Source organism: Lissotriton vulgaris, chromosome 12, assembly GCF_964263255.1.
Source record: "Lissotriton vulgaris chromosome 12, aLisVul1.2, whole genome shotgun sequence".
Taxonomy (NCBI): Eukaryota; Metazoa; Chordata; class Amphibia; order Caudata; family Salamandridae; genus Lissotriton; species Lissotriton vulgaris.
Genome location: NC_141700.1, coordinates 507854098 through 507881889, shown reverse-complemented (window position 1 = coordinate 507881889; position 27792 = coordinate 507854098). Strand labels below are relative to the sequence as shown.

The 27792-nt window shown below is 48.5% G+C and overlaps 1 protein-coding gene across 1 annotated transcript in view; it reads right to left on the bottom strand.

Moving 5' to 3' along the window:
• Positions 1-27792, bottom strand: part of GLG1 (golgi glycoprotein 1) — a 792605-nt gene that overhangs the window by 232922 nt on the left and 531891 nt on the right. Inside the window, exons 16-17 of the mRNA XM_086945268.1 lie at positions 3406-3494; positions 809-926 (exon numbers count right to left, since the gene is read on the bottom strand). Coding sequence (XP_086801394.1) covers positions 809-926; positions 3406-3494 — 207 coding nt within the window. The remainder of the gene's footprint in view (positions 1-808; positions 927-3405; positions 3495-27792) is intronic.

Here is a 27792-nt window from a genome sequence, read left to right as displayed (position 1 = left end):
GCTAGCAGGAGCCGGAAAAAAGAACTGAAGGTGAAAGGGACCTGCACTGCATTCTGGGATACTGTGAGGCTTCTGGAAAGTTCTCTTAAAGGCACAGTATCCTGTTTTGAGCCACATAATGGCAGCCTACGGGGCTTGTCTGTCCACTTTTTCTTCTCTATCATTCCAGAGGGTTTTGCTGTTAAAGGCAAGGTTTTCTCTGTGGAAAACCCTGGACAGGCTGTGCTGTTTGTGGTTTTCGGTGGAATTTCTTGTTGAAGTATTGGACAGTGTAGCCTGTGGATATAGGCGGCATTATCTGTCTTCAAATTCTCTCTTAAGTGTCTGTGCAGGTCTGCATGTTTTGACAACTTAAGAGATTATTTTTGATTGCTCCGGGGTCCGCGCACATGGGCGGGACTATTCACTAGATTATGACTATACACAGAGATACCCCTACTACAGAACCCAGATCACCCTTCCAGCGACGTGATATCTCCGAAGATTCCTGATCGACTCTGGTGCCTAGGAATATTTTACAGGTGAGTAATCTGCAAGTAGAATTATACATCAGAAGCAAAATTATAAAAGCTGTGAAAGCAGAAGTTGAACTGGCAATTGCTCAGAGGGCTTTCTTAACAAAAATTCTGACACATGGAAAAATATGCCACTGCTATTTAGCTGGGTAAAAGTAGAATATCTAAATAGAAGTCCAGAGAATGTTGTGAACTATCATATTGGTTTTATGGACTGTACTTAGTTGTGAAATTGATTTTTAATACATAAGCAAACAGAAGGCTTGATCCTACGGATTCTATTTGGTTTTTACCATTTCCAACTCCTCCACACGCAGCTGTTTACGGCACTTCAAAGAAATCCGTTGTTCCTTGCCCTCCTGCAGTGTGTCATTACGCACTGTGGTGCTTAGACAGATCACAACATCTACCCTGTAAAAAAAGGAAACCAAAATGATAGGAAGGTGATTTGCTTCAGTCTTTCAGTGTGTGTTTAATGTGCTAAAAAAGTTGCAGTCAAAATAAGGGACTTGCCAGCAAGAATGGATCCCAAGCAAAATGTCCTTGTTCCCACCCATGACATTTGAATATCACAAGTGACAGTGGGAGGACATTTCAACACTTATTGAAACATTCAACAGATTACAGAGAAAGAGAATAGTTACTTAAAAAGATATAACAATCCCAGTTATTATAACTCATTTCAATTATTTTTTTATCACCGACAGCTACAACATTAATCTGTAAGAAAACAAGAAAAACCAAATACAAAAGTAAAATGTACATATTCATCAGATCATTCACTTTTTCTATATCATGTCCAAAATGTTACTTATAGGGCACTCTTACCTGTTACATAAAGAACCCCATTGTTTCCCTACTATTGGGAAAATCAGTTTGGGACAGATTATATTGGCAATTATCAAAGCACAAGTTAAGCAATGAACAGCTAATCAACACTCAACTGAAGAATAAATAACTCTTAAAATATCCATTCATCAGATCAATACAACACAATGATTTCACTTTGATAAAGCCCATGTGCTATATGCAACTGTTAAATACAACACAATTGTGTGGTATATAGTGGTTTCAAACACCAGCGCCAAAACAATTGTTTAAATCCGAAGTAAAAGCAAAAAGAGGCACTGCTTCTAGAACCTTTTGAATATAGTGGATTTCTTGAACACTTGGTACTCTACCCAACTAGTATGAGTTTTATCACGAGACGGTAAGCTTCCCTATTGGATCTGAAAGCACGTATTTTTCTTTTGGTAACACATTTTACAGGTATAACTTTACAAGCACGAACCATTTTTAAAATTAATGTTGGCAATAACCGGAGCACTAGAGCATCTCATTATTCAATACCACAAACCACTTTTAGTTTACTTCCTGTTCAGCTTACATTAATATTCTATAACCCACATTAAAAAGTATATCTTATAACCACATTAAGAGAAATGGCATTTGGTTGTTTGATGCTTCAATGTCAATATTTCAAAACATATTTCCCTTGAATAAACCATTTAAACTTTAAATAGTGTCTTCATATATTTACAGCCTATGTAGTAGAGGTAGTGGGGTTTCGAAGACCTTTAGGTGTTTTTTGTTTTGACTTAAAATTAACTGCTAATAATGTGGTAAAAACGGCAAGCCCTTACAATAAGGCAAGCACTGAATGTTCTCTCCTGAACGGCATTGCTTGCAAACAGCAAGGGAGGAAAGCACCTTTATCCACAACCTCAGGAAATTCATACTCAGCAAGATGACTTTTAGAGAGCAACAGGAATAAATGACAAAAGCAGAAGATAAATGATAGAAGAAAGCTATCAGAGAAAGTAGTGCATTGCTTCGGGACTAATGCAGGGTCTACCCCATTCAACATGATTCTAAGAGGACTCAGAAGAAAGAAAATTCAAAGCTTAAGTTATCAATGGGAGAGCACCGGTTGCTTGAACTCGTCATCAATTCAAGACATGTTGAGTGCAAATCCTACAATAGAAAACTTTTAAATTAAAATATCATACCAAACAAATCATTAAATCATGGAATTCTACAAAATATGCTAAAATACAATGGAATCATACAGCAAAAACTAACGAACACTGGCAATATATACGATACAGCCACCAAGTAAATCTGTAGTTGCTCCCACACATGAACACATCTCCAATCCAACGCAAAGGCAAGAGGACAACGTAGAGCACGGGGCAGCCTAAGCAGTAAGACACAGTTCAGAGTACAGCATGGAGTGCTAGGTGGAGGAAGAGAAGGCCATGAAATAATATGTTATGCTGGGTAGGGTGAGAGAAGGGCATGAGAGATTTCACTCTGGAGCTCTGGGGGAGGGGTGGACACATCAAGAGGATAATGCAGAGCATTGTGTGGGGGTGAAAAGTAATAGGGGATAGAATGTGGAGCATTGGAGGTGGGCAGAGAAGCACACAAGTGAGACAACTATAAAACATGCATTCAGAGAGTGCTTTAAGGAAAAGAGAAAAATAGTTCTCTGGAAGCAAACACCAGTGGAGGCAGAGAAAGCAACTTACTAAAGAGGTGGTAATCAAGATATGTTACACAGCAAGCACAAAGACAAGAAGGGCGAAATAAAGCAAATCACGTCATACGAAGGATTGTAATCAAATCAGAGTGACAAAATAAAAAGCCAGTGGAAGCAATGGGCGCAGTTTCTTTCCAGATCAGCTATTGAAGTTTCCACAATAGCTCTTTCGCAACAAGACAGGTGTGCTGTCTGGCAGTCTTCGATCTAAAAATCATTCTCCATTATACTACCGCTATCACTTTTAGGCCCAATACATTACCCCTAATAACGTGACTTGGTACCTTACCGCCTGATAGCAAAGGCTTAAAAAAAACTTTAAAAATCAGAAAACATGTTATCACTTACTTCTTTTTAATATTGGAGCAATGTTTAAGTACATCCTCTTTGCAGGCCATTTTAAATTTGTAGGAGAATCTGAAATCCTTCATTTGAACCTGAAATGATTACACCAGAAGTCAAATCGAGGAAACAGGATGAGCTACTTCGTTTAGAATGTGAATGGATTAAACATTACATGTTTAAAATATATATACTCTAGTCACATTTTCATGTCATAAAATAAGAGTAAAGAAAGGCTACTTACCTGTGATACCAGAAAGAAATTAAGTGCCTAAAGCATGTAAATCGCTGCTGCTTCACCATCATTTGAAATAGCACTACAGGAATTTTCTTCATCAAGCATGCAGTCTCAAATACAAGCAAAACTGCACTGTCACAGAAGACTAGCTCTACAAACTTCATAAAGTCAGTAATTTTTAGTACTCTAGTTTAATGTGATGGTTTTCTAGAGGATATTAATATGGAACGGCTCCAATCCTGCTTGTTTTGCTGTGCCTGCATTAGAGGTTTATTTGCAATTTAAAGAGGATACCCATAACAGAGAATGGAATAGCTACTTACCAGTAGGAGTAGTTTTGCAACATGAAGAATTTTCGGACTCACATACTGTGCATCATTTTGCTTTCTAATGGTTGGGTTCAAAATGCTTCAGTTAGTCCTCTTTTCCTCTTATTTATGTTGGGCGTCATCTGTAGCCATTTGGTGCTATGTCTTTCCTCCCATGACATCAGCTGTGAGCCCCAGAAGCCCCTGTGCATGTTTGCCATCTTCATATTCTTTTTCCACTTGGCGACTTTGTCTTAGCTGACTTTCTTCATGTTTAAAGGTATCGCTGTATCTTACGCTCTTTGTTTCCCCTTATTTTTCAGCGAAAAGGAGGGCCGCATGTGAACACAGAAAAAACTTCCAGCTGCATAACTACTCCCACTATTAAGTAATATTTTTGTTTTGCAGCATGACCTTTTCTGAATTCACAATCTGTGCATTTATTTTGTAGCAGTATCGCTGGTGACTCTTGGAGGTGGTATTAAAACGAAGCTGTGCTTGCATGTAGGTGTTGTGACACTGTTCAACTTTTGACTCTTTGTTTACTTAGATGTCCACGCAATAGTGTTTTGTGAAGATTTTGACCGATGACCATGTAGCCACCATACAGGTCGTTTACTAACAAGTTGTAGGAAGCTGGCTCTGTTACACCTTACCAAAGTGAGGTATAGTGGGCACATTGTCCAGTGGATCCGCAAAGGTAGGCAGAGGTAAAAGTAGATAGCACCTTACACTATTTGTGGTAGTGTGGTCGAGCAGTAAAGCTCTAGCAGAGGGTAGTGTTAAGCATTTGTTGTACACACTAAATCAGCAAATGATGTCACACTCTCAAAGAGTGAACTTCAGACCAATTGGTTTTGTATAAAATATTCTTTTAGTTATTTTATTTTTTAGAACCAAGCAAGCCTGGCACAGTTAAGCAATAAATACTTCACAGCATACTGTACAGAATACTTTCTATTGGCTTTTTAGTAGAATGTCAAGTAGTTTACGTTGCAGATTACTTTTCCTACACAGTGCAGTATACCTAGATACTGCACTGTGACATTTCCTGTAAACAGGTAAGTAAAAGCATTTTGTTATTTAGTTAGTTTCAAAGGGTTTCTTCGATTTTCCAAATCCACACTTGGAAACTTTTCAAAGAAAAACAGTCAATGTTATCCTATGGAGGAAAATAGGGTTATCGGTTCAAAGGTAAGTATTCGGCTGTAGGAGTTGGTATTCTGGGATAGACACACAGGGGTCCCACAGGGTCAAGCATGCACTCGTTACACCCTCAGCGGCACTAGGGCCACCGGGTGCAGGGTGCGGAGGCCCAATGTTATCCAATGGGGGATAGGGGGCCTCCAGGTGGTGGCTGCTGACGAGTAGGTCATTGGGTTGAGAGAACAAAGCTCCTGGACTTTAGCTAAGGAAAAATGGGGGTTCAAGCCAGCACAAAAGGGTACACCCTCAGCGGCACTGGGGTGGCAGGGCGCAGAGTGCTGTTTTGGTGTCGGGAGCCCTGTAGCTTTCAATGGGGAGTCTCCGGTTTGAAAACACACTGCAGGCTCGGGGACGAAGGTCTTCTGGGTGTGACCATCATTCGAAGGTAAGTCGGCATGCTGGGGGTTGGTTAGTCACTGTCGGTTATGCCACCCAAGGGTGTGGGGAGTCTGGTGCAGGGGTTCATTTTAGGGTCGGATTTTTTTACCACCTCATTGTCACAGTTGGGGGGACCTTCCGGTTTGAGACTGCAGGCGTGGACTGGAGGCATGGCAGGGGTCACCGGATCTCGAGTCAGGATCGCTGTGGGGACCTCTTGGTGTTGGGCCACTTGAACTGGGGCCATGGGCGTAGGGTGCAGAGTGGTGCAGACCCGCGGATCCTTGCAGGAACTGGAGTCTGTTTAAACAAATCTGGTATTTCACGGGAGACACAGTCTTTGCGGTTAAAGGCAGGCAAAACCTCTGGGGTTTGAGATTGCTGGCTGCAGGGAACACCAGGATTTTGCAGGAGCAGGTTCAAGGTGGAGACAGGCCGGTAAGGCTGCGGGCAAGTCAGTGGGCATCTTCCTCTGTTTTAGCTGCTGCACAGCTGTTCGTTCCTTCCTTCTTGTAGTTTCTTCTTGTCTGAGGAAGCAAGGTTCAGGGGTGCACCTAAATACTAGATTTAGGGGTGTTACAGGTAGGTAAAAAGTGGGGACCAATGGGTCCCTTCCCTGGGGTGGATACACACCCTACTATGCCACCATCCAGTGGGAGGGGGGCATATGCCTCACTCTGATTGGCTGGGTCCCCCCATTTGCAAGATGGCAAGGACTGAGAGTTGTGCTTCACCTCGCCTCCCCCACCTGAGGGGTGGAGTTGGCAAAAGAGGGCATACCTCCCTTCCTCACATGGTTTTCCAGCCGATTCTCCTGCCCAAAGTGGGGGTCAAAACCGGTGGGGACCAGTTGCTGAAGGCAGAAAAAGAAGCTCACTAGAGCGGCAAGCCTTTAAAGCTTTCCCTTTGTGGACCCTGCCCATCCTGGGGGAGGAGGCTTGGCACCTCGTCCAAAGGATGTGCATTGTTTCAGACCCCTGAGAGCAGCAGGCTCTCGACCCAGGGGTCCAGACATGTCTGGGGTTAGCAGTTGAAAGCAAACCACTCAGCCAGGACACTAGTGGTAGATCGCTTTTCAAGGGGCATCTCTAGGAAGCCCTATGTGTGCATTTTTCATTAAATCCCAAACTGGCATCAGTGTGGGTGTAATGTGCTGAGAAGTTTGATAGCAAAATTCTCAGTTTTCAAAGCAGCCATTATTGTAATGTGGAGTTCCTAAATGACAAACTCCCAGCACAATATACTCTTAATGGCAGCACTGCACTTACAATGTCTAAGAATGGACTTAAAGACTGTAGGGATACAGGGTTCACGTGTCTGTACCTTTCACCACTGGTATAGTGCACCAGGCTAGAGGGGTGGCTGATGTATGCCAGTGCAATGGTTGTAGGCATGGCACTCAGGGATGTGTGCCATGTTGACTCCACTTTGTTCTGCACCGAAACATGCAGCCTGCAAAGGCAGTGAGTGTGACGGTACAGGGCCTCTAAAGGTGGCACAATAAGTGCTGCTGCCCTTAGAGGCCTTCCCTGGTCAAAGTGCACTGGTTACCGGTGGTACCATTTACCAGGGACTGACCTGTGGTCAGAGATTCCAATTTGGTTTTGTTTTCAATGCGGTTTTAAGGAAAGAACATAGGCACCTGTTTGGCAGGAACCCAGGGCGCAAAAGTGGGGGCAACCATGCAGAACAAGTGCACTTTCTCACACACGTTAGCTGGAAGGACACAGTTGCTCCTTTTTTCATCTTATGGAATGCGCTTTGGATCATGCTTCTATGCGCCCAGCTGCTTTTTGGTAGCGTAATTGGATTCATTGCACTGACAATCTTGCCATGGCGCACTTTGCCACTGGTGAGCTGTTTGAATATGCAAATGATACGAAGAACTGGGTTTTCTTCTGACCTCCCACATCCTTTCTAGGCATATAACAGCCCTGCGCATGTCCAGTGTATGCAGAGCTCTTTCAGCTTGTGTATTTGGTTTCTGGAAGAAGCCCAGAAGCCAGATTGTTTGGTTGATGTGGAACTGTGTCAACAATTGAGAGGAAACGTGGCTTAGTCCAGGACTACTCGGTCCTTGGGCATTTGCAGGTAGGGAAGTTGGGTGGTTAATGTTTGCAGCTAGTTCACCCTGCACAGTGATGTGATCGGAAATAGGAATGCAGTATTAAAGGTCAGGAATCGTAGTTCTGCTCTGTGTAGTGGTTCAAAAGGTGCCTTCATTTAGTATGTTAACAGGCTGCGATTCCACAGTAACGTCAGTGCTGATATGGGTTGAGATATTCTTTATACTAGCCTTCATATTCACAATACCCTGAGCTCCTAAAGGAACATTCATATAGGCTAAATTCTACATCTGGTAATAGCAGAGCATATGTGAATGCATCTCTGGCCTGACTGATGTTATGGCATATCTTTTTTTAACAGTGGAAACATTTCATTAAAACAGGAACTTTTTGACATGCGTTGTGTTTTGCCGCATTGATACATTCTTTTCATCATTCTTTCTGTTGCCTCTCCATTTGCTTGTTTTGGAAACATTTCTTAAATGTAAAAAAATAAATAAAAAAAGCATCATAGTTTGGCCTATTTTCCCATCACATGGGCATGGAATAGCAGCTAAGTTTGGTTGAAAGACTAGGGGGAAGCATAACAAATATTTAACAGTACTGGCTCTTAGTCGGAATAATATTGAGCTTTCCCTTGCCTGCGTGGCTGTTAGAGGTAATTAGAGGGGAAGTTAGGAGCTGTCGAAGACAGGTAAGCCATGATTTGCCTTTTCCCTTCCCTTCTATTTAACGTTCTGCCTTCTCACAATTATGAAAGGCTTCTGCAACTTCTTTTATTAAGGTTAATGCATATATCTGGCCCTCAATAACCAATTCTACCCAGTTTGGGTGTAACATATGCCAGCCACTGGTTTTGTTGACCGTTATCACAAGAGAGGCAAATAAAATGAAAATTTGAAAGATGAATTGAGATGAGCTGTCTGCAAAAACGATTTTCTTCATACTGTAGGGCCTAGCAGTTCGCAATCCCCCAAAGTTCCGCTATCTATGTTGCAACGGGAACATATTGAGATTCATATTTCTGAAACAAAGGTGCAAATTGACCACCTCCTGAGGTTACTGTAAACTAAAAAGGTAGCCAATTTTCTTGGATAGTTATGTTTCACAAGGTACAATATCAGCGGTCCGAGTTCCTGAAGCAGCAAAAATAACTCCCAGATATAGAAAGCTGCTTACACAGCCATTTTATGGGACTTTGAGACGTTAGTACACAGTCACAGATGGCCATAAACTCAACAAAAGCAAGCACTAATAAACGCAGTGCTTTTGCCGTGGGGCTCGACCGAGTCCGGTATACGAGGGAACGCGCAGGTACCAAGCTGTGCCTGGCGACGTCGGCAGTGTGTCATTCTCTCCACCACCCCCTCCAGAGACCCATGGTGTGGGAAATTCACACTTTACGTGCAATCTGTTTTTTCAGAAGAGCAACCACCTACTATGTTCTGATTGCATTTTTGATACATTTTTTATACACTTTTTCACATCTCACGTCCTCTGGTTAGGGTGGGCCTTAGCGCGCCCATACCGCCGAGGTACAGTTCTTTGGTCTTGAAGAATGCCCGGTAAATTATACCACCAGGGAAGAAACATGTCGACCCCACACAATGGGATATAGCTGAACAATCAATCCAGCTCTTCCGTCCCACACCCTGCTTTTAGTGTGTCTCACTGGCCATTTAATACATTTTTTTCTTTGGACACAATCTAGATATTTTTAACCACTCCACTTACACTTTCACTTGTCACCACAAAATCCAGCTCCGCAGTAATTCTGGCGTTGACGCACACCAGGGAGGCACTCGGCCTCTCCTGGTGGGTCCCGATGATGAAGCATGTCACCAACTAGGTTGGTGAGTGAGGGCTTTTTAAAGAATCAAGTAAGATTCTTCATGCTCTCTCTTCTTGATAGAAGGCACACTCTTTTGTTGTTTGCATTACGGGACAGAGCGCCATGTTCGCTTCACAACAGTTTTTATCTAAATAGCCTTTAGAGGGGCAATTTACATTATGTCACATTATCTCTTTTACATTCCAGAAACAAACACTCCCCAATTTATATTTCATAACAGTGGCGGATACCTTAAAGATTATTTGTAGGTTGAACCTGGGCAGTGCATGCGCTGCTCTGCTAGGCATGCTTTATTAGAGTATGGAGTTGAAGCTCTGCCCACTCTCAGCCCATATTTTTCATTGGTTTGTGTCCTTGTCCTTTGTAAAGGCTGGCTTCGGATTCGTCAATAAGCTCATTAGTCCCTCCTTAGTGCCGCCTTGTCTTGATTAATAACGTCCCATGAGGCTGGCCTATTTACTTCTGTTACACAGTACGTCATATTTTTTCTGTAAGCACAATTTTCTTTAATGAGTTTATCCTACTGCAGGCGTTATATGTTTTCTTGCAAGATTCAGAGCACCATGCCAGCTTTCACTTTCCAAGTAGCCCAGGACAATGGCGGCTGCTTCTTTGAAATTAAATAAGTCTAGCAATTACAAGAGTTTCAGCTGTAGGTATTGTAAATGACAATGTGTAAGAAACTGGTTCTATATATACTGCACCAAAGTGAGGTACAGTGTGTATAGAGTGCAAGGGTCTACAGAGGTTTTGCATACGCTAAAGTTAGATAGAACCTTACTCTCCAAAATGGTAGCTTGGTCGAGCAGTAAGGCAGTATCAGAGGACAGTGTAAAGCATTTGATGTACACACTCTGGCAGCAAATGGTCTCACACACTCAAGAACTGAACTCTAGGCCAATTGCTTTGTATAAAAAATATTCTGCTTTTTTATTTCTAAAACCAAGCAAGCCTGGTGCAGGTAAGCATAAAAATTCTTTTCAGTAGTAAATTACTTGTATGAACACAGTTCAAAATAGCAGTGTAACTTGTTGTGGTTTTGGTTACTGTTTTAAGAAAGCAGTTTGCAACACATTGCAGGTATAGTACAACTAAATGGGCTTTTTAAGGAAAATGCAGTTAATTACTTTTCAGATTACTTTTGCTAACACAGGACTGGATCCTAGATTCAGCCCTGGGACATTGCCTGAAAACAGTAAATAGGTTTTGATTAAAGGTACGATTTTTAAGGAATATTATTGCATTTCAAAAGTTGACACTTCGAAACTTTTCCACATAGAATCACATGTTATCCTATAGGAGGAAATTTACTTAGCAGGTAAGTTAGGTTATCGTTACTTTTTCTTACTCCATGCTGGATCCTGGATTCAGCACTGGGAGATTTCCTGAAAATAGTTGAGAAAATGCGTTTGTTATTCAGCTGATTTTTAAGGAATATTTGTAGTTTTCAAAAGTTGACAAACTTTTTCTGAGAAAAGTGTCAATGTTATCCTATGAGGAAAAATTAGTTCTCGGTTTCAAGGTAAGTAATCTGTCTTTTGAGTTAAGGTTCAGGGGTTAGACTCAGTGGTCTCCCAGGGTCAGAGATGCACTGTTGCACCCCCAGCGGCACTCGGGTGGCCGTGTGCAGAGTGTTGAGACCTAATGTTATCCTATGGAGGATAGGGGGGCTCCGGTTGGTGGCGGCTGGCAAGCAGGCCACAGGGTGGTGGGAGCAAAGCTCCTAGGGTTAAGCTCAGGGCAAGTTGGGTACCAAGTTAGCACAAAAGGGGAAACCTAAGCGGCGAAAGGGCAGCCAGATGCAGGGTGCTGTGTTGAGGTTGGGTGCCTTGTTGATTTCAATGGAAATACTCGGGGACAAACAAAAACTGCAGGCTCGGGGACGAGGATCTTCCTGGAGTGATCAACACTTCGAGGGGTAAGTAGGGATGTAGAGGGTTGGTTAGGCACCGCTGGGTTGGGCACACAAGGCCGTGGGGCGTCAGGTGAAGGGGTGCCTTTGGACGTCAGATTTTCTTACCTGCTCTGGTCGTGGTAGGGGGGTTCCTCTGGATTGAGGCTGCAGGCGTCGTCTGGAGGGGAAACGGCCACTACAACGCGGCCGTTTCCACGCATAAACTTAACTACGCATGCATTAAAACGCATGCGTGGTTAACACGAACAGCCTTTACCACACATACCTTTACTACGAGATACATAGTAAAGGCATGTGTGTTAAAAGCTAAATAACAAGCATTTGCAATGCAATAGGTCTAGTTTGAGCTATTGGTATTGTAAATGACAAATATTTTATATATGTGTTGGTTTTGAAAATTGCGAAATTAATAGCTTTGTCATTTACAAAGCCAATAGTTTTAACTTTCGCAAATGTGACACCGATAGCATTTGTAATTTAATATGTGTTGAAATGACCCTAGGCAGCGGCCATGGCGTAGATTGACTGCTAATACCACAGCTGGAAACTGACACCTAGGCACGAGGCAGAGGCCACGCACAGATTATTGACTGGTAATATTAGCATAAGAGTCACCAGGCCCATGCCATGAGGGCAGTTCGCTGGCAAGATGAGACCACTGCATTTGATAACTAACTGCTGATAACATGGACTCTTGTTTTAATGGTGGCCTCGTGTCAAAAGCAGCGGCCACCACGTGGACAATTGTCTGTGATCAAAGCTGTCAACTGGCTCCGTATCACGAGACTGGTTTCAGCCCGTCGTGAATTATCAGCCAATAGCAAAGGGCATGCTGGGACTTGTAGGTCCAAATTTACAACGGACAATGTAAATGACTAGTCTAATCAACATGAACAGCGCTCTTCTGGAAAAAAAACAACCATCGAGGCAGACAGAAAGACACCTAAAAAGTGGTATGCTCCGTGAAACACGTAAAAGCTGCACTGCCATTTAGTGTTATCTTTACTTAAGCCATTTGGGGGAATTTAACAACGTTTAAAGTGTAAGGAGTTGACTAGACCAGCAGTGATCAGACCCTTCGACCTTGCGGTGAGAGGTTTCTACAGTGCGTGCGTGAAGTTAACCTATTGAACCACCAAGCTAACATGAGTCTGTTGTGGTTTGCGGGCCTCATGAGATCTACTTTATGAGGCATTGTTAACTACAGAGGGTGGTGAACACACCGCCCATGGCCTCGGTGCCGCAACAAAATGTGCAACTTGCTCCACAAAACTGCTTTCCTTTGTGTGGCGAATTTGAGCTCAGTGAAATAAAGCACCAATGGTTGTTTTCATGTATTCCTACAGCTCTGTATAACTTCAAGGTGCTGTTGCTCCTCTGTGAAATGGATCCAAATAAAAGACCAGCCTGCTCCGCCTTGCTTCACTGCCAGCTCCCCTCCCTCCCCCGCAGCACCGCCAGCAGCCCTCGGTGTGAGCAACGGGGGCCGCAGCCCAGACATGAATAAAAGCCCCCACCCAACACCTCTCCTCCAATGTGAGAGGGGAGGGGGTGAGGGAAATCGTACATACTCGTAAGAGAGATCATTGAGGCGCTGGACATCAGCGATGGGGGGGGGGGAGAGGAAGAGTCCACGCAGGAGGGCATGTATGGAACTCTTTAAAAAAAACAAGCAGCACCCAAACACCTCTGTAGGGAACCATTGTCGTCACTCACCTGTATCCGGCATTGTCTGCTTCGTGACCGAAAGCCAAGTTCAGCGTGATGCCACAGAGTGCTAGCGGAAGTCAGGCAGCCTTCGTTGGGACGTGGGCGGGGCCTGCAAATAAACAGGAAGGAACTGCCGGAAGAACGTCCTGGAACCCTGCACGCTGAATGCTGGCTGCCGAGGGACACTCGGAAAGAGCCCGGTGAGTGGAGGGAGGGGGGGGGGGGGGGTGGGAAGGGTGTACGCGCGTATGTCTGTGTGTGTTCGAGTGTGTCTGTGTGTGTGTGTCTGTGTGCGCGTGTGTCTGTTTAAGGGGGGGGGGGGGTGAATGTGTTTATGCAGTGTGTGTGTGTGTGTGTGTGTGTGTGCCTGTGTATGCGTGTGGCTGTGTATGTGCGCATGCGTGAGTGTGGCTGTGTGTGTGTTTGCGCACGGGAATCTGAGGCAGGAGATGGGCACGGCGCCGTGCGCGCCCACGAGGTGAAATCTGCGCTCGTGCCCATCTCGTGTCCACATTCCCAGAAACGGGTGACAATAGTTGTCGAACAGACTAAGCAATGCTTTGGATTGCTTGCGTCTAGGCTCGAACTAAAAAGGGGTGAGGGGGTGGGGGGGGGGGGGGGTATTTTAAGGGTTCCGGGCAGGGGAACTTCTAAGGAGGATTGGGGGCTGGGAGATCACGCTAGGGTACAGGGGAGGGATATTTAAAAACAAAAACTACAGTGGCAAGGGTTTAACCTTTACCAAGAATATGCCCTTACCATGCATGAATTTACAACGAAAATCGCTGTAAAGGTATGTGTGGTAAAGGAATATTCTTGGAAATGACATGTGCGGTTAAGGCATGCGTTATAACGGAATGCGTTATAACGTCATACAACCGTCTGGAAGCTTGAGTCAGGTCAGGGCATGCCGGATCTCGGGTCAGGATCTCCGGGGGGCCCTTCTCATGGTGTTTGCACACTAAAACACAGGCCAGACTCGGCGGGTGCAGAGTGTGCTGGATTTGCAGTTTCTGGCTGGCACCAGGAGCAGCAGTTGAAACACATCCGGTGTTCACGGGGGAAAAGCTTGGAAAGTGAATGCAGGCATGTCCTCCAGGGTTTTTGAGGTTGTTGGCTACTGGACACGCCGGGGTTTCGCAGGAGCAGGTTCGAGGGGAGACAGGCCTGTAGGGCTGGGCCAAGTCAGTGGGTGTTGTCCTCTTGTTAGCTCTGCACGGCTTCTCGTCCTTTCTTTTCTTGTCCGTGCTGGATGGAAGGAAGGTTCAAGGTGCCCCTAAATACTAAATTTAGGGGCATTACAGGCAGGTAAAGGGCAGGGACTAATGGGTCCCTTCCCTAGGGTGGGTACACCCCCTATTCTGCCACTCTCCAGTGGGAAGGCGGCAGGAGCCTATCCCTGGTTGGCTGATTCCCCCATGCTCAAGATGGCGGGGACTCGAGGTTGTGCTTCATCCTGCTTCCCCCACCTTAGGGGTGGAGTTGGCAGAGGTGGGCACACCTCTCTTCCTTACTTGTTTTTCCCGCTGGTTCTCCCGCCCAAAGTGTTGGGTAGAACCAGAGGGGACCAGTTTGCAGAGTACAGGAAGTGGTCTAGAGAGGCTCACAAAGCCAGTATATGCCTTTGAAGCTTCTCCTTCGTGAACCCTGCTCATCCTGGGGGAGGAGGCTTGGCACCTCATCCCAGGATGTGCATTGTTTCTGGACATCGAGAGCAGCAAACTCTTCACCCAGGGGTCCAGAAACATGTCTGGTGGTGGCAGCCACTCAGTCAGGTCACTAGGAGTTGGTTGAGTTTCAGGGGGCATCTTTAAAATGCCCTCTGTCGTGCATTTTACATTAAATCCCACACTGGCATCAGTGTGGGTTTAATGTGCTGAGAGGTTTGATACCAAACAAACAAGTTACTTACCTTCGGTAACGCTTTTTCTGGTAGATACAATATCTGCCTGTGGATTCCTCACCTTGTGAATATCCCCCTTGCGTCAGCAACATTCGGAAATTCTTTTGTAGCCTCGCGCTGACGTGGACTCGGACGTCATAGAGACACGACATCGCTCGCGACTCCACTGACGTCACCGACGCCTACAATAGGCCCACGCCGGCGTGATGACATCAGTTCCGCCCTTTTTTCCGTGCCATCGAGGCACACGGACGGACCAATGACAGTAGATATATACAAAGTATACACAGTATACAATAGTCAAGCAAAACACACAGTGTAAAGCAAATGCAGGAAAGCAATACATTCTCTCGACAACAAAATAAATATACATTACAGTACAATAACTCTGGCATAGAAGAGTGGACAACGGGGAGGCGGGTGGGTCAGTGAGGAATCCACAGGCAGATATTGTATCTACCAGAAAAAGCGTTACCGAAGGTAAGTAACTTGTTCTTCTGATAGATACATCTGCCGTGTGGATTCCTCACCTTGTGAATAGAGTCCCACAGCAGCCCCCACTCCCGGAGGGTGTCCACTCTTCTAAACCAGGAAATCCTGAAGGACAGAGCGCGCAAAGTGGCCGTCCCTCCTGACTTCGGTATCCAAGCAGTAATGCTTCGCGAAAGTGTGGAGGGAAGACCAAGTTGCCGCTCTACAAATATCCTCAACAGGCACACCTCTAGCCAACGCAGAGGTCGAAGACTTAGCTCTTGTAGAATGAGCCCTTATACCCTCTGAAGGTTCCTTACCGGCCAAAGAGTAGCAGATCTTAATGCAGAGAACGATCCATCTTGATAAGGTTCTTTTATGGACCGCTCCTCCCTTCTTGCAACCAGCAAACCCAACGAAAAGCTGGTCCTCCAAACGAAAATCCTTGGATCTGTCCAAGTAAAAGGAAACCGCCCTCTTAGGGTCCAGACGGTGCAGTCTCTCTTCCTCCTTAGAAGGGTGAGGGGGAGGATAAAAGGAAGGTAGGGTAATGAACTGACTCAAATGAAAGGGAGTAACCACCTTAGGCAGAAAAGCAGCCCTGGTCCTGAGAACCATTCGATCAGCATGAATGGTCAGGAAAGGGGGCTTAGAACTCAGAGCTTGAAGCTCACTTACCCTCCTTGCCGAGGTTATTGCAACGAGGATTTAAAGGTAAGAAGCCTCATGGGACATTTGTGAAGAGGCTCAAACGGAGCACCCATCAGAAAGGACAAAACAAGATTTAAATCCCACTGAGGCACAATAAAAGGTGAGGGAGAGAACTTATTTGTGAGGCCCTTCAAAAATCTCAAGACCACGGGAGACTTAAAAAGAGACGGCTGGTCAGGCAAGCAGAGAAAAGCTGACAGCGCTGAAAGGTAGCCCTTCACAGTAGCAACAGCAAGCCCCTGCTGCGCCAGAGAAAGAGCAAACAGTAGTATATCAGATAAATGGGCTCTCACAGGGTCAATAGACTTCTCCCTACACCACTCAACAAATTTCGACCATCTTTAAGAATAGATGGACTTAGTGGAGTCACGCCTGGCGGATAAGATGACATCCACAACGTCAGGCGGGAGGGAAAAGTAATTCAGGTTGCCCTGCTCAATCTTCAGGCATGAAGGTGTAATGTCTGGAGGTGGGGGTGTAGAACCTGCCCCTCCATCTGAGAGAGGAGGTCTGCCCTGAGAGGGAGACGGAGCGGCCGGTGAGAGGAGAGGTGGAGAAGATCTGAGTACCACACCCTTCTTGGCCAATCCGGGGCGACCAATATAACTTGGGCCCGGTCTTGGCGAATCTTCCTCAGAACCCGAGGAATCAAGGGTATGGGAGGAAACGCGTAAAGGAGCTGACCTCCCCAGCTCAACTGAAACGCGTCCCCCAAGGCTCCTTGCATCGGATACTGGAGACTGCAGAATGACGGGCAGTGAGCATTCTCGCGAGTGGCAAAAAGGTCCACCCGAGGAGTCCCCCACATCTGAAAGATGCTGTGAACCACCTCCGGGTGAAGCCTCCACTCGTGGTCGGCAGAGAACTGCCGACTGAGATCGTCTGCCCGAACGTTCAGAACCCCGGCCAAATTATTTGCCATCAGACAAATCTGATGGTCCTGAACCCAGGACCAGAGACGCAGTGCCTCCCTGCAGAGACACTGCGATCCCACTCCTCCCTGTTTGTTGATGTACCACATCGCGGTCGTGTTGTCCGTCAGGACTTGAACTGACTGACCGTGAAGGGAAGGAAGGAAGGCCTTGAGTGCTAAACGAATCGCCCGCAATTCTAGAAGGTTGATGTGAAGCAACCTTTCCTCTGGAGACCAAAGACCCTTGACCTCCAGATCCCCCAGATGAGCACCCCACCCTAAAGTGGATGCATCCGAAATCACCGTGGCCACCAGAGGAGGCAGATGAAAAGGCTTCCCCTGAGACAGGTTGCCTTCCACGCCCCACCAAGACAGATCCGCTGCAGTTTCTCTGGAGATCTTCACTGACTCCCTGAGATCTCCGTTGTGCTGAAACCACTGCCTGCGGAGGCACCACTGGAGTGCCCTCATGTGCCAGCGTGCATGGTTGACCAGGAGAATGCAAGAAGCCATCAGACCGAGCAGGCGAAGGACCTTCAGGACCGGAACAACCGCTCCATTGAAAAATAAAGGGACCATTTCCTGTATGTCGCGAATCCTTTGAGGTGGAGGGAATGCACGACATACAGTTGTGTCCAGTACAGCACCAATGAACATGTTGCGCTGGGAGGGCACCAGGTGAGAATTGGGTACATTTATCGAAAAACTCAACCTGTACAACAACTGGGTCCTGCAGATGATGAAGCACAATCTCCGACGACTCCGCTTTGATCAGCCAGTCGTCCAGATAGGGGAATACAGGAATCCCCGATCTCCTGAGATGCGCCGCCACCACTGCCATCACCTTGGTGAAGACTCGAGGCGCAGTAGTAAGTCCAAACGGAAGGACCGCAAACTGATAGTGCTGCGATCCCACCGTAAAACGGAGATACTTCCTGTGCGACTTCAGGATGGGGATGCGGAAATACGCATCCTGCAAGTCGAGCGACACCATCCAGTCTTCTTCCAGCAGAGCCTGAAGAACCTGAGCAAGGGTGAGCATCTTGAATTTCTCCTGCTTCAGGTAAAAATTCAAGATCCTGAGATCCAGAATAGGACGAAGCCTGCCATCCTTCTTGGGAATCAGGAAATACCGGGAGTAGCATCCCTGACCCCTTTCCCGCTCTGGGACCACCTCTATCGCACCTTTCCTCAATAGAGTTTGGACTTCCTCCTGAAGGAGAAACAGATGTTCCTCTGAGCAATACCCTTGGCAAGGAGGGTAATTGGGAGGGAATTCCCGAAAGGGAAGGGCATACCCATTTTCTACGAGATTGAGAACTTAAAGATCTGATGTAACCGATTCCCAATCTCGTAGAAAGTGGGTAAGCCGGCCCCCCACTGGGCATACATGATCCTGAATGGCGGATCTAGGGCTGCTTTTCTGTGGCTGGGGGGGTTGGTGGAGGTAGAGGAAGAATTGGGCTGACGCCCTCGAGGACGTGCTCTCTGCTTCCCCCTGTATGATCTATACAAGGTATTCTGCTGCTGCTGCTGTTGTTGCTGCTGCTGCTGCCCTTGTCTATATGTACGAAAGGAGCGGCAAAACCTCTAAATTTCCTGGTCGTAGAGCCTCTGACTTGAAGACCAAGAGATCTAGCCGTCGCCCTGCTGTTCCTGAATCTTTCCAAGGCCGCATCTGCTTTTCTCCCAAAGAGCCCCTCACCATCGAAAGGCAAATCCAATAAAGCAGACTGCACATCAGTTGAAAAATCGGATGACTTCAACCAGGCTGAACGCCTAGTGGCAACTGCTGTGCCCATGATCCTCGCCACAGAATCCGCAGTATCAAGGCCGCTTTGGATGACTTGACGGGCAGCAGCTTGAGAATCAGACAAGGCTTCCTCAAAGTCTTTTCTGCTATCCTCTGGAACCTTAGGGATTAATGAACGCATAGAGTCCATTAGAGCATGAATGTATCTTCCCATAAGGCAAGTGGCATTAGTAGATTTCAGTGCCATACTAGCCGAAGAAAAAGTCTTTTTAGCTATTTGGTCCTGTTTCTTGGCCTCTTTGTCGCCAGGTACCTGCGGAAAAGCCCCAATCGACTTTTTAGAACATGCAGCCTGAATCACCAAGCTCTCAGGAGACGGGTGTGATGACAAGAATGCAGGGTCCTCAGGAATCACCCTATATCTCCTAGCCACGTTCTTGGAAACTGCAGGAGCAGAGAAAGGCTTTTTCCATACCTCCATAATGGGTTCCTTTAAGGCTTCATTAAATGGAAGTAAAGGCTCCACTGCCTGACTTGGAGAATGAAGAACCTCAGTCAGTAAATTCGACTTGAATTTGACAGTAGGCAAAAACAAACCCAAAAGTCCAGCCGCCTTCTTCATGACTACATGATACGGTTGAACATCCATGGAGGGAGTATCAGATCCCGAAGGCAAAGACCATTCCGGGGAAAACTCGAGACCACTTGCCTCTGCCAGGTCCTCGAAACTGCCCCCATCCAGCTCACCTTCCTCCATGTCAGAAGAAGACTCATCAACCCTCTGTTGTTCAAGCAGACGTTGAGCTTCTCTTCGAGACCTGAATTTGACTCGAAGTGCAGCCAAATCCAAAGCCGAATCCGACGGCGCCGGAGCCGACTTCGGAACCGAATCCGAGGGCTTGGAAGGAGGATCCATAGACTTGCTTGGAGCTGGTGACGTCGGAGCCGGAGTCATCGACTTCGGGCGGGCCGGCGTCGATACCGGCGTCGACCCTGGTGGAGCTTGGTACTGCCACAGCGGAGTCGGGGTTGGCATGAACGGCATGAATGGTGCCGGAGCATGTGAGGAACACCCAAATTAAAGGACATAGGACCCATGGGACCCGAAGGCGCACCAGATGGGAACCATGATCTAGAGAAAACACCATACATCGCGTTTAAAAACGCGGAAGGGTCCTGACCTGGTGTCGGGAATGGTGGATGCTCAGGATGACCACGAGGTAGGTTTGAATCTGTTTCTTCAACAGGATTCGAAGACTCTCCCTCAACAGGAACTCCATCGGCGTCATCCGGAGTCGGAGAATGAGCCGGAGACGGAGCCGGAGTCGGATCTGGAACCGGAGTCGGAGAATGGGCCACCGACTCCGAAGGCGAAGCCTCACCTTCATGATCCGACACATGTGGAGGAATCACCTTCGACTTTACCCTTCTGGGAGACCTTGATCTTGAACCAGACTTATCCCCTGAATGACGGGATTCATGCCTCCTCTTCTTATGTTTTTTCCGAGAACCGGAAGCGTGGTCAGACGAAGACTTCGAGGCAGACGCCTCACGAGACCTCGACCTGGATCTCGACTTCGATCTCTTTGAGTGCTTCGAAGACTTTCTAACCTTACTTGCTTTAAGCTTGGCCACCAGGAGCTTCGATTCCCGCTCTCGAAGAGCCTTCGGATTCATCTTCTGGCACGATGAACAACCTTCAACGTCGTGATCCGAGCTCAAACACCATATGCAGTCTTGGTGAGGGTCCGTAACGGACATCATCTTCCCACATTCTCTACAAGGCTTAAACCCTGTCTTCTTTGTCGACATGACAATCGAGCAAAAAGGTCAGAGAATGGAGAATCGAGGAAACAAAGTAATAGGATATTAGAAGCTACAGAGTAACCCATTAAACCGTTAGCGTCGACGACGCGGAAAAAAGGGAACTGATGTCATCACGCTGGCGTGGGCCTATTGTAGGCGTCGGTGACGTCAGCGGAGTCGCGAGCGATGTCGTGTCTCTATGACGTCCGAGTCCACGTCGGCGCGAGGCTAAAAAAGAATTTCCGAATGTTGCTGACGCAAGGGGGATATTCACAAGGTGAGGAATCCACACGGCAGATGTATCTATCAGAATTCCCAGTCTTCAGTGCAGCCATTATGGTGCTGTGGAGTTCGTAATGACAAACTCCTAGTACCACATACTCTTAATGGCAGCACTGCACTTACAGTGCACAGGAATGGACCTGGGTACTGTAGGGGTACAGGGCTCGTGCACCTGTACCCTCACCACTGTCATAGGGCACCCAGCTAGAGGGGAGACTGATGAATGTCAGGGCAGTGTTTTGTGGGCATGGCACACAGGGATGTGTGCCATGTCGACTCTTCACTTTGTTTGGCACAAAGACACACAGCCTGCCAAGGCAGTGTGTGAGTGTCAGGGTACAGGGCATCTAAGGGTGGCACAATACGTGCTGCAGCCCTTAGATGTCTTCCCTGGTCACAGTGCCATGAGTACCTGTGGTACTACTTACCAGGGGCTCGCCTGTGGCCAGAGATGCCAATTGGGTTAGTTTTTGGGGGTAGAAAACAGGCCCTGGGAGCCTGATGGGCAGGAACCCAGGGCACACCAAGGAAAAGGGCATCAGTAGTCTGACAAAACGTGTTTGGAGGCTACTGCAACAGAAACCCACTTTCCTACACAATGTCTTTTATTTATGTGTTAATTATCAAAACTGATAAATAAAAGGCAGTGTCATTTACAATGCCAATAGCTTAAACTCTTGCAGATGCGAGACCTATTGCCTTGCAAATCCTTGTTTTCACAGGAGTAGGGTGATAATTATCTTCTGCTCTTACCAGGGATGGAACTTCTATATCTGTAGCCCTGAAGAAAGCCTAGGACCCCTAGTGGGCCAAATGGCAGGCTGAAATATGCTGGCACTAGGGTCATAGGACCACTAACATCTAATTGACCCTTTTATATGCCTAATTATTTTAACATCCCATACTGTTCCAAGAATAAAGGGATATCGGGAACAGTGAGGATTTTTAATCTGTAGGACCCCCTGGCCACAGCTTCAAAGAGCTCCCTGAAATATGGTTGAGCCCACCCTGACTTGTAGGGGAAAGGGTGACCCGATGATTAAGCATGACACAACTAGGGTGTGTGAGGGTAACTAGAACAAAAGGAATGTTTTCCTTTCTCACAACCTGGTGGTTAAACTCTAGGTTTCCTCATGAATCATCTTCCCAGGGTTAGTTAGATTTATCTCCACATACAGTGGGGTACTGATTGTGATTCCGAGTTTACTAACCCCACCAGAGATTTCCTCTCTGCCCTTGTGACGCAGGAGGAGCGGTCCTCCTCGGAGTGCCCTGGGATTTCCGCACAAAAATAGGGCCCTGAAAGGATGTCCTAACCCTAGAAATCAGTTTGCAGAACGGGGAGGATGGGTGGGGCGGTAAGGAATCTATAACTAAATAATGTTTTACAGAGATATTGTTACCGAACGTAAGTAACTTGTGCATCTGAAACAAACCGGTAGTTATAAATTCCTTACCTTCGAATAGATACCCCAGCAATACCAATCCCAGTGGTGGGTCTGCAAACCAAGATCACACCAGCCAAAGAAGCTGTTTGTTCGGACTTGGCTGTCCAAGCAGTAGTGTTTGGTGAACGTGAGCAGCGATGCCCACCTGGCTGCCTGATAGATGTCATTCAGAGTCACTCCTCTTCCCAAGGCAGTAGTGGCTGCCGTTGTCCTGGTGGAGTGAGCACGTATCCAGACTGGAGGCTCCTTTTTAGTCTGAGAGTAACCAGCCTTAATACACAACACGAGCCATCGAGAAATGGTGCGTTTGTGTATGGCACGCCCCTTCTTTGCACCCACGTAACCTACAAAAAGTTGATGATCAACCCGGAACGATTTTGTGCGATCCAGATAGAAGGTGAGCGCACATTTTGGGTCCAGACAGTGGAGCCTCTTCTTCCTTTGAAGGATGTGGAGGCGGAAGGAGGTGGGCAAGGTAATGGTCTGCCTGATATGAAAGTCAGTGACCACCTTAGGAAGAAGGGATGGACGAGTCTGGAGAACCACCTTGTCCGGATGAATAGACAGGAAAGAAGGCTTTGAAGAAAGAGCCTGGAGCTCACTCACCCGTCTAGCAGAGGTGATGGCAACCAGGAAAGCAGTTTTAAGAGTCAGAAGGCGTAAAGGGCAGTTATGCAATGGCTCAAAGGGAGCACACATGAGATGGGTTAACACAAGGTTAAAGTCCCACTGAGGCATGACGAAGGGGATAGGAGGAAAAAGATGCGTTGCACAAGTTACTACTTGTGTAACGATATATCTGTAAGAGACATTAGTTAGTGATAGATTCCTTACCTTAGAATATCCCCAGGCGTCAGACTGGATCCGGAAACTTTTGCGTAGCAATACCCCTGCGCGTCGGTAGGCATCGTCCGCGGCTCCGGGTCAGTCGTCGGCGTCGTTAGCGCTGTAATGACGTCGCCGGAGTACTTAGACGCCGTCCTCGCCCGCTGACGTCAGTTCTTATACACAGCTTTTCAACACCAGATACGCAGAGCCATGATAGAACCAACACTGGTGCCATGAAACTAGGGAGCAGAAAAGGGATGACCTTAACCCTAGATATCGGTTCGCAGAATGGGGAGGATGGGTGGGTCGGTAAGGAAACTATCACTAACTAATGTCTCTTACAGATTGGTGAACGTGAGCAGCGATGCCCACCTGGCTGCCTGATAGATGTCATTCAGAGTCACTCCTCTTCCCAAGGCATTCGTTACACAAATAGTAACTTGTGCATCTGAAAGAGACAAGTTAGTGATAGATTCCTTACCTTAGAATAGATACCCCAGCAATACCAACCCCAGTGGTGGGTCTGCGAACCAATAATCACACCAGAAAGTCCTGGAGGACGGAACGGCCAAAGAAGCCATCCCTCCAGACTTGGCGGTCCAGGCAGTAGTGTCTTGCGAACGTGTGCAGCGAGGCCCACGTAGCTGCCTGACAAATGTCCTTCAAGGGGACTCCTCGGCCCAGGGCAATAGTAGTCGCCGTGGCCCGAGTGGAGTGGGCCCTCAGCCCAACAGGAGGTTCCTTCTTAGCCAAAGAGTAACACGCTTGGATGCACAACACGATCCACCGAGAGATGGTCCGCTTGTGCACCGCCCGTCCTTTCTTAGCACCCACGTTACCAACAAAGAGGGTCATCCACCCGGAACTGGCATGTGCGATCCAGATAGTAAGAGAGCGCACGTTTTGGGTCCAGACGGTGGAGCCTCTCTTCCTCTTTCGAGGGATGCGGAGGCGGAAAGAAGGTGGGCAAGGGGATGGACTGCCCGATGTGGAAGGCTTTGACTACCTTGGGCAGGAAAGAGGGTTTTGTCCGCAACACAACCTTGTCCGGATGGACAGAAAGGAAAGGAGGTTTAGAGGAAAGAGCCTGGAGCTCACTCACTCTCCTGGCAGAGTTAATGGCAACCAGGAAAGCAGTCTTAAGTGTAAGGAGACGGAGAGGACAGTTATGAAGCGGCTCAAAGGGAGCGCACATCAAGTAAGTTAGAACCAGGTTCACTGAAACTTCAGGTCCCACTGCAGAGCCCGCATCCGCCACCTGGCGTGATGCACCAGAAGGATGCAGGAGGCCATCAGCCCCAGAAGCCACAGCGTCAACCTGACCGAGACCCGGGATAAAGGCTGAAAGATTGGAATCAGAGCCTGAATATCCAAGACCCACTGTTTGGGAGGATAAACCCGAAACTGCGCAGAGTCTAGGACCGCTCCGATGAAGAAGAGCTTCTGAGAGGGGCACAGGTGTGACTTCGGCACATTGATGGAAAACCCCAGCTGGTGCAGGAGGTCCGCTGTTGTCTGGAGGTGGCCGACGACTGTCTGGGGCGAGCCCGCCTCCAACAACCAGTCGTAGAGGTAGGGGAAGACTGAAACCCCTAACCTGCGCAGATGAGCTGCGACCACCGCCATCATTTTCGTGAACACCCGTGGGGTGCAGGTAAGGCCGAAGAGCAGCACAGTAAACTGAAAGTGCTCGTGGCCTACCGTGAACCACAGGTAGCGCCGGTGGGCCGACAGGACGGGGATGTGGAAATATGCGTCCTGCAAGTCCAACGCTACCGTCCAATCTCCTGGGTCCAGGGCAGCTAAGACCTGAGCCAATGTCAGCATTTTGAACTTCTCCTTCCGGAGGAAGCCGTTGACGTTCCGTAGGTCCAAGATAGGGCACAGGCCCCCTTTGCCCTTCTTGGGTACCAGAAAGTAGTGGGAGTAACAGCCACACCCTACTTCTGGCCCAGGAACGCGCTTGATGGCCCCCTTGGCCAAGAGGGCCGTAACTTCCTCTTGCAGAAGTTCCAAATGATCCCCCGACACGCGGTGGTATTGCGGTGGCATGGCTGGAGGGGTCGTCTCGAAGAGGAGGGAGTAGCCCCTTTGTACGATTTGCAGCACCCACATGTACGACGTGAGAGTGCGCCAGTGGAAGTGGTGATGGCGAACCCTGCCCCCCACTTGTGTCACATGGGCCTGAAAGCACGGATTAGGAGGGTTTTGAGGCGGATGCTACAGGGGAAGGTGTGGACTGGCCTCGCCGTTGTCCCCGACTGCCGCCACAGCGGTTTCCACGGCCGCCACCGCGCTGTGTATTAGTCTGCGCTGCGTGGCACCCGTTTGCTGGCGTGGGGCCGAGAGGCCCAAGGACTTGGCCGTAGCCCTGGAGTCCTTAAAACGCTCAAGCGCATGGTCTGCCTTGTCGCCAAAGAGGCGACGGCCATCAAACGGCATGTCCAGAAGGGTGGCCTGGACATCAGCCGAAAAGTTGGCGGTCCTTAACTAGGCGTGGCGTGGAACTGCCACCGTTGTTGCCATCGCTCTGCCCAATGAGTCCGTGGTATCCAGCCCACACCGGATGGAATAGAGTGCCGCATCTCGACCCTCCGCAAGGGCATGGGCGAGTTTAGTCCAGGCCTCCTCCGGACATTGTGGTACCACGTCCGCGACTGCGTCCCACAGAGTGTGGGTGTAGTGGCCCAAGAGGCATGCGGTATTGACTGACCGCAGTCCCAAACTCAGGGACGAGAACACCTTTCCGAATTGTTCGTACCGCTTGGATTCCCGATCAGGCGGAGCCGTCGGGAATGCGGTCTGGGAAGTAGAGGCCTGGATAACCAGGCTCTCGGGGTGGGTGGAAAAGAAGCAAGGGTCGCCCGGAGCCAGGCGTTAGCGTCTGGCCACGTTCCTATCTACAGGCTGACCTGTAGCGGGCTTGGACCAAGTGCCCAAAAGAACGTTACACAAGGCCTCATTAAACGGCAGCAGAGGCTCAGCCGAGCTTGCCTGCGGTTTAATGACCTTAGTGAGTAGGTTAGTCCTCACGGCCGCGACGGGGAGCTCAACATTACACTGTAGGCAGCACCCTTCTCCGTAGCCACGGTTGGAGGCGAAGTGTCCAGTCCACTGGCATCCCCAAACTTACATGTCCAGTCCTGCTGAGACTGGCACTCCTGTGCCAGGGGGTCCACAGACCCTTCCGAAAAAACTCCCTCGTCACCCATCACCTGAAATTCAGGTTCAAAGGATGGAGCCGGTTCGTGGAAATCAAAATCTTCATACGTAATCGAGAGCGGTGCCGCTCCGGTGCCGGAACCGAATCAAGGGCGGGATCAGGGGCGACGTCGCCCGTAGGCGGCGCCGGGGATGACACCATAGGGGCCGGCGTCGGTGAGGTCGACCGGCGACGACCCGGATCCGGATCCAGTGGGGACCGAAGTCGCTGGCGGTGTCGGGGCCGAAGCACCCGGCGGCGCTGAAGCACCCGACCCGCTAGGCCCCCCAGCAGGGACAGCTGGGCCCGAAGGCGCCACGGAACCCGGCGGAGGAGGGAGAGACCTCATGGCCATGAGGTACTGCTCTACCTCAGGCGTCGCATCGTGCCCAGGGACCGGAAGGTGTGGGGCAGGCTGCGATGCCTGCGACTAAGTCGGAGCCGCTTGGGTGTTGTCACCCGAATCCCCGGCCGCGTCGCATTGTGGGGGGGGGGGGGGGGGGGGGGGGAAACGGTCGGAAGAGCGATGACGCCTTACCGACCTCTCATGCCTCTTACCAGAGGATCTTGATCCCGAAGACCGATGCGGACTCTCGGAGCTGCGGGACCGCTCCCGCCTAGCCTTAGACGTCAAGGCCTAGACACTGAAGGCACTGGCGAAAGGGGTCGGTAACACACATCATTCGGCAACACTTTGAGCAGGGTTTGAACCCGGGCATCCCTACCGGCACCGTAGGAGTCGAACGACTCGAGAAAAACCAGATCAAAAGATCACAAAAGTTTAGTAAAAAAGTGACTAACGGGTCGAGCTTCTCTGGATCTGCGCTTGCTGTCGCAGAAAAAAGAAGAACTGACGTCAGCGCGCGAGGGCGGCGTCTAAGTACTCCGGCGACGTCATCCCGGCGCCAACGACGGACGCGGACGACGCCTACCGACGCGCAGGGGTATTGCTACGCAAAAGTTTCCGGATCCAGTCTGAGGCATAGCCTGAGGTGCCCTTGCTAATTTTGGACTTTTCCCAGGAAAAACCTACCTGAGAGGGAAACCCTTGCTGGGGGAGAGACTTCGCTTGTTCCTGCCACCACGGGGCTGCCTCTCTTGTCAACTCCCTCACGCTGCAATCGTCATCTTGAGACTACATCTCCCAGTATTCCGGCGGGCGCAGGCTCAGAGCGTCATCGAGAGCGCCCGGAGGTGCTCAAAAACAGTAGAGCCCTCCCGCGGCGCGGGACGCATAGTCTGAGGTGCCCTTGCTAATTTTAGACTTTGCCCAGAAAAAACCTACCGGAGAGGAAAACCCTTGCTCGGAGAGAGACTTCGCTTGTTCCTGCCACCGCCGCTCACGTCATGCCCCTCACGCTGCAACCATCATCTGGAGACTACATCTTCCAGTATTCCGGCGG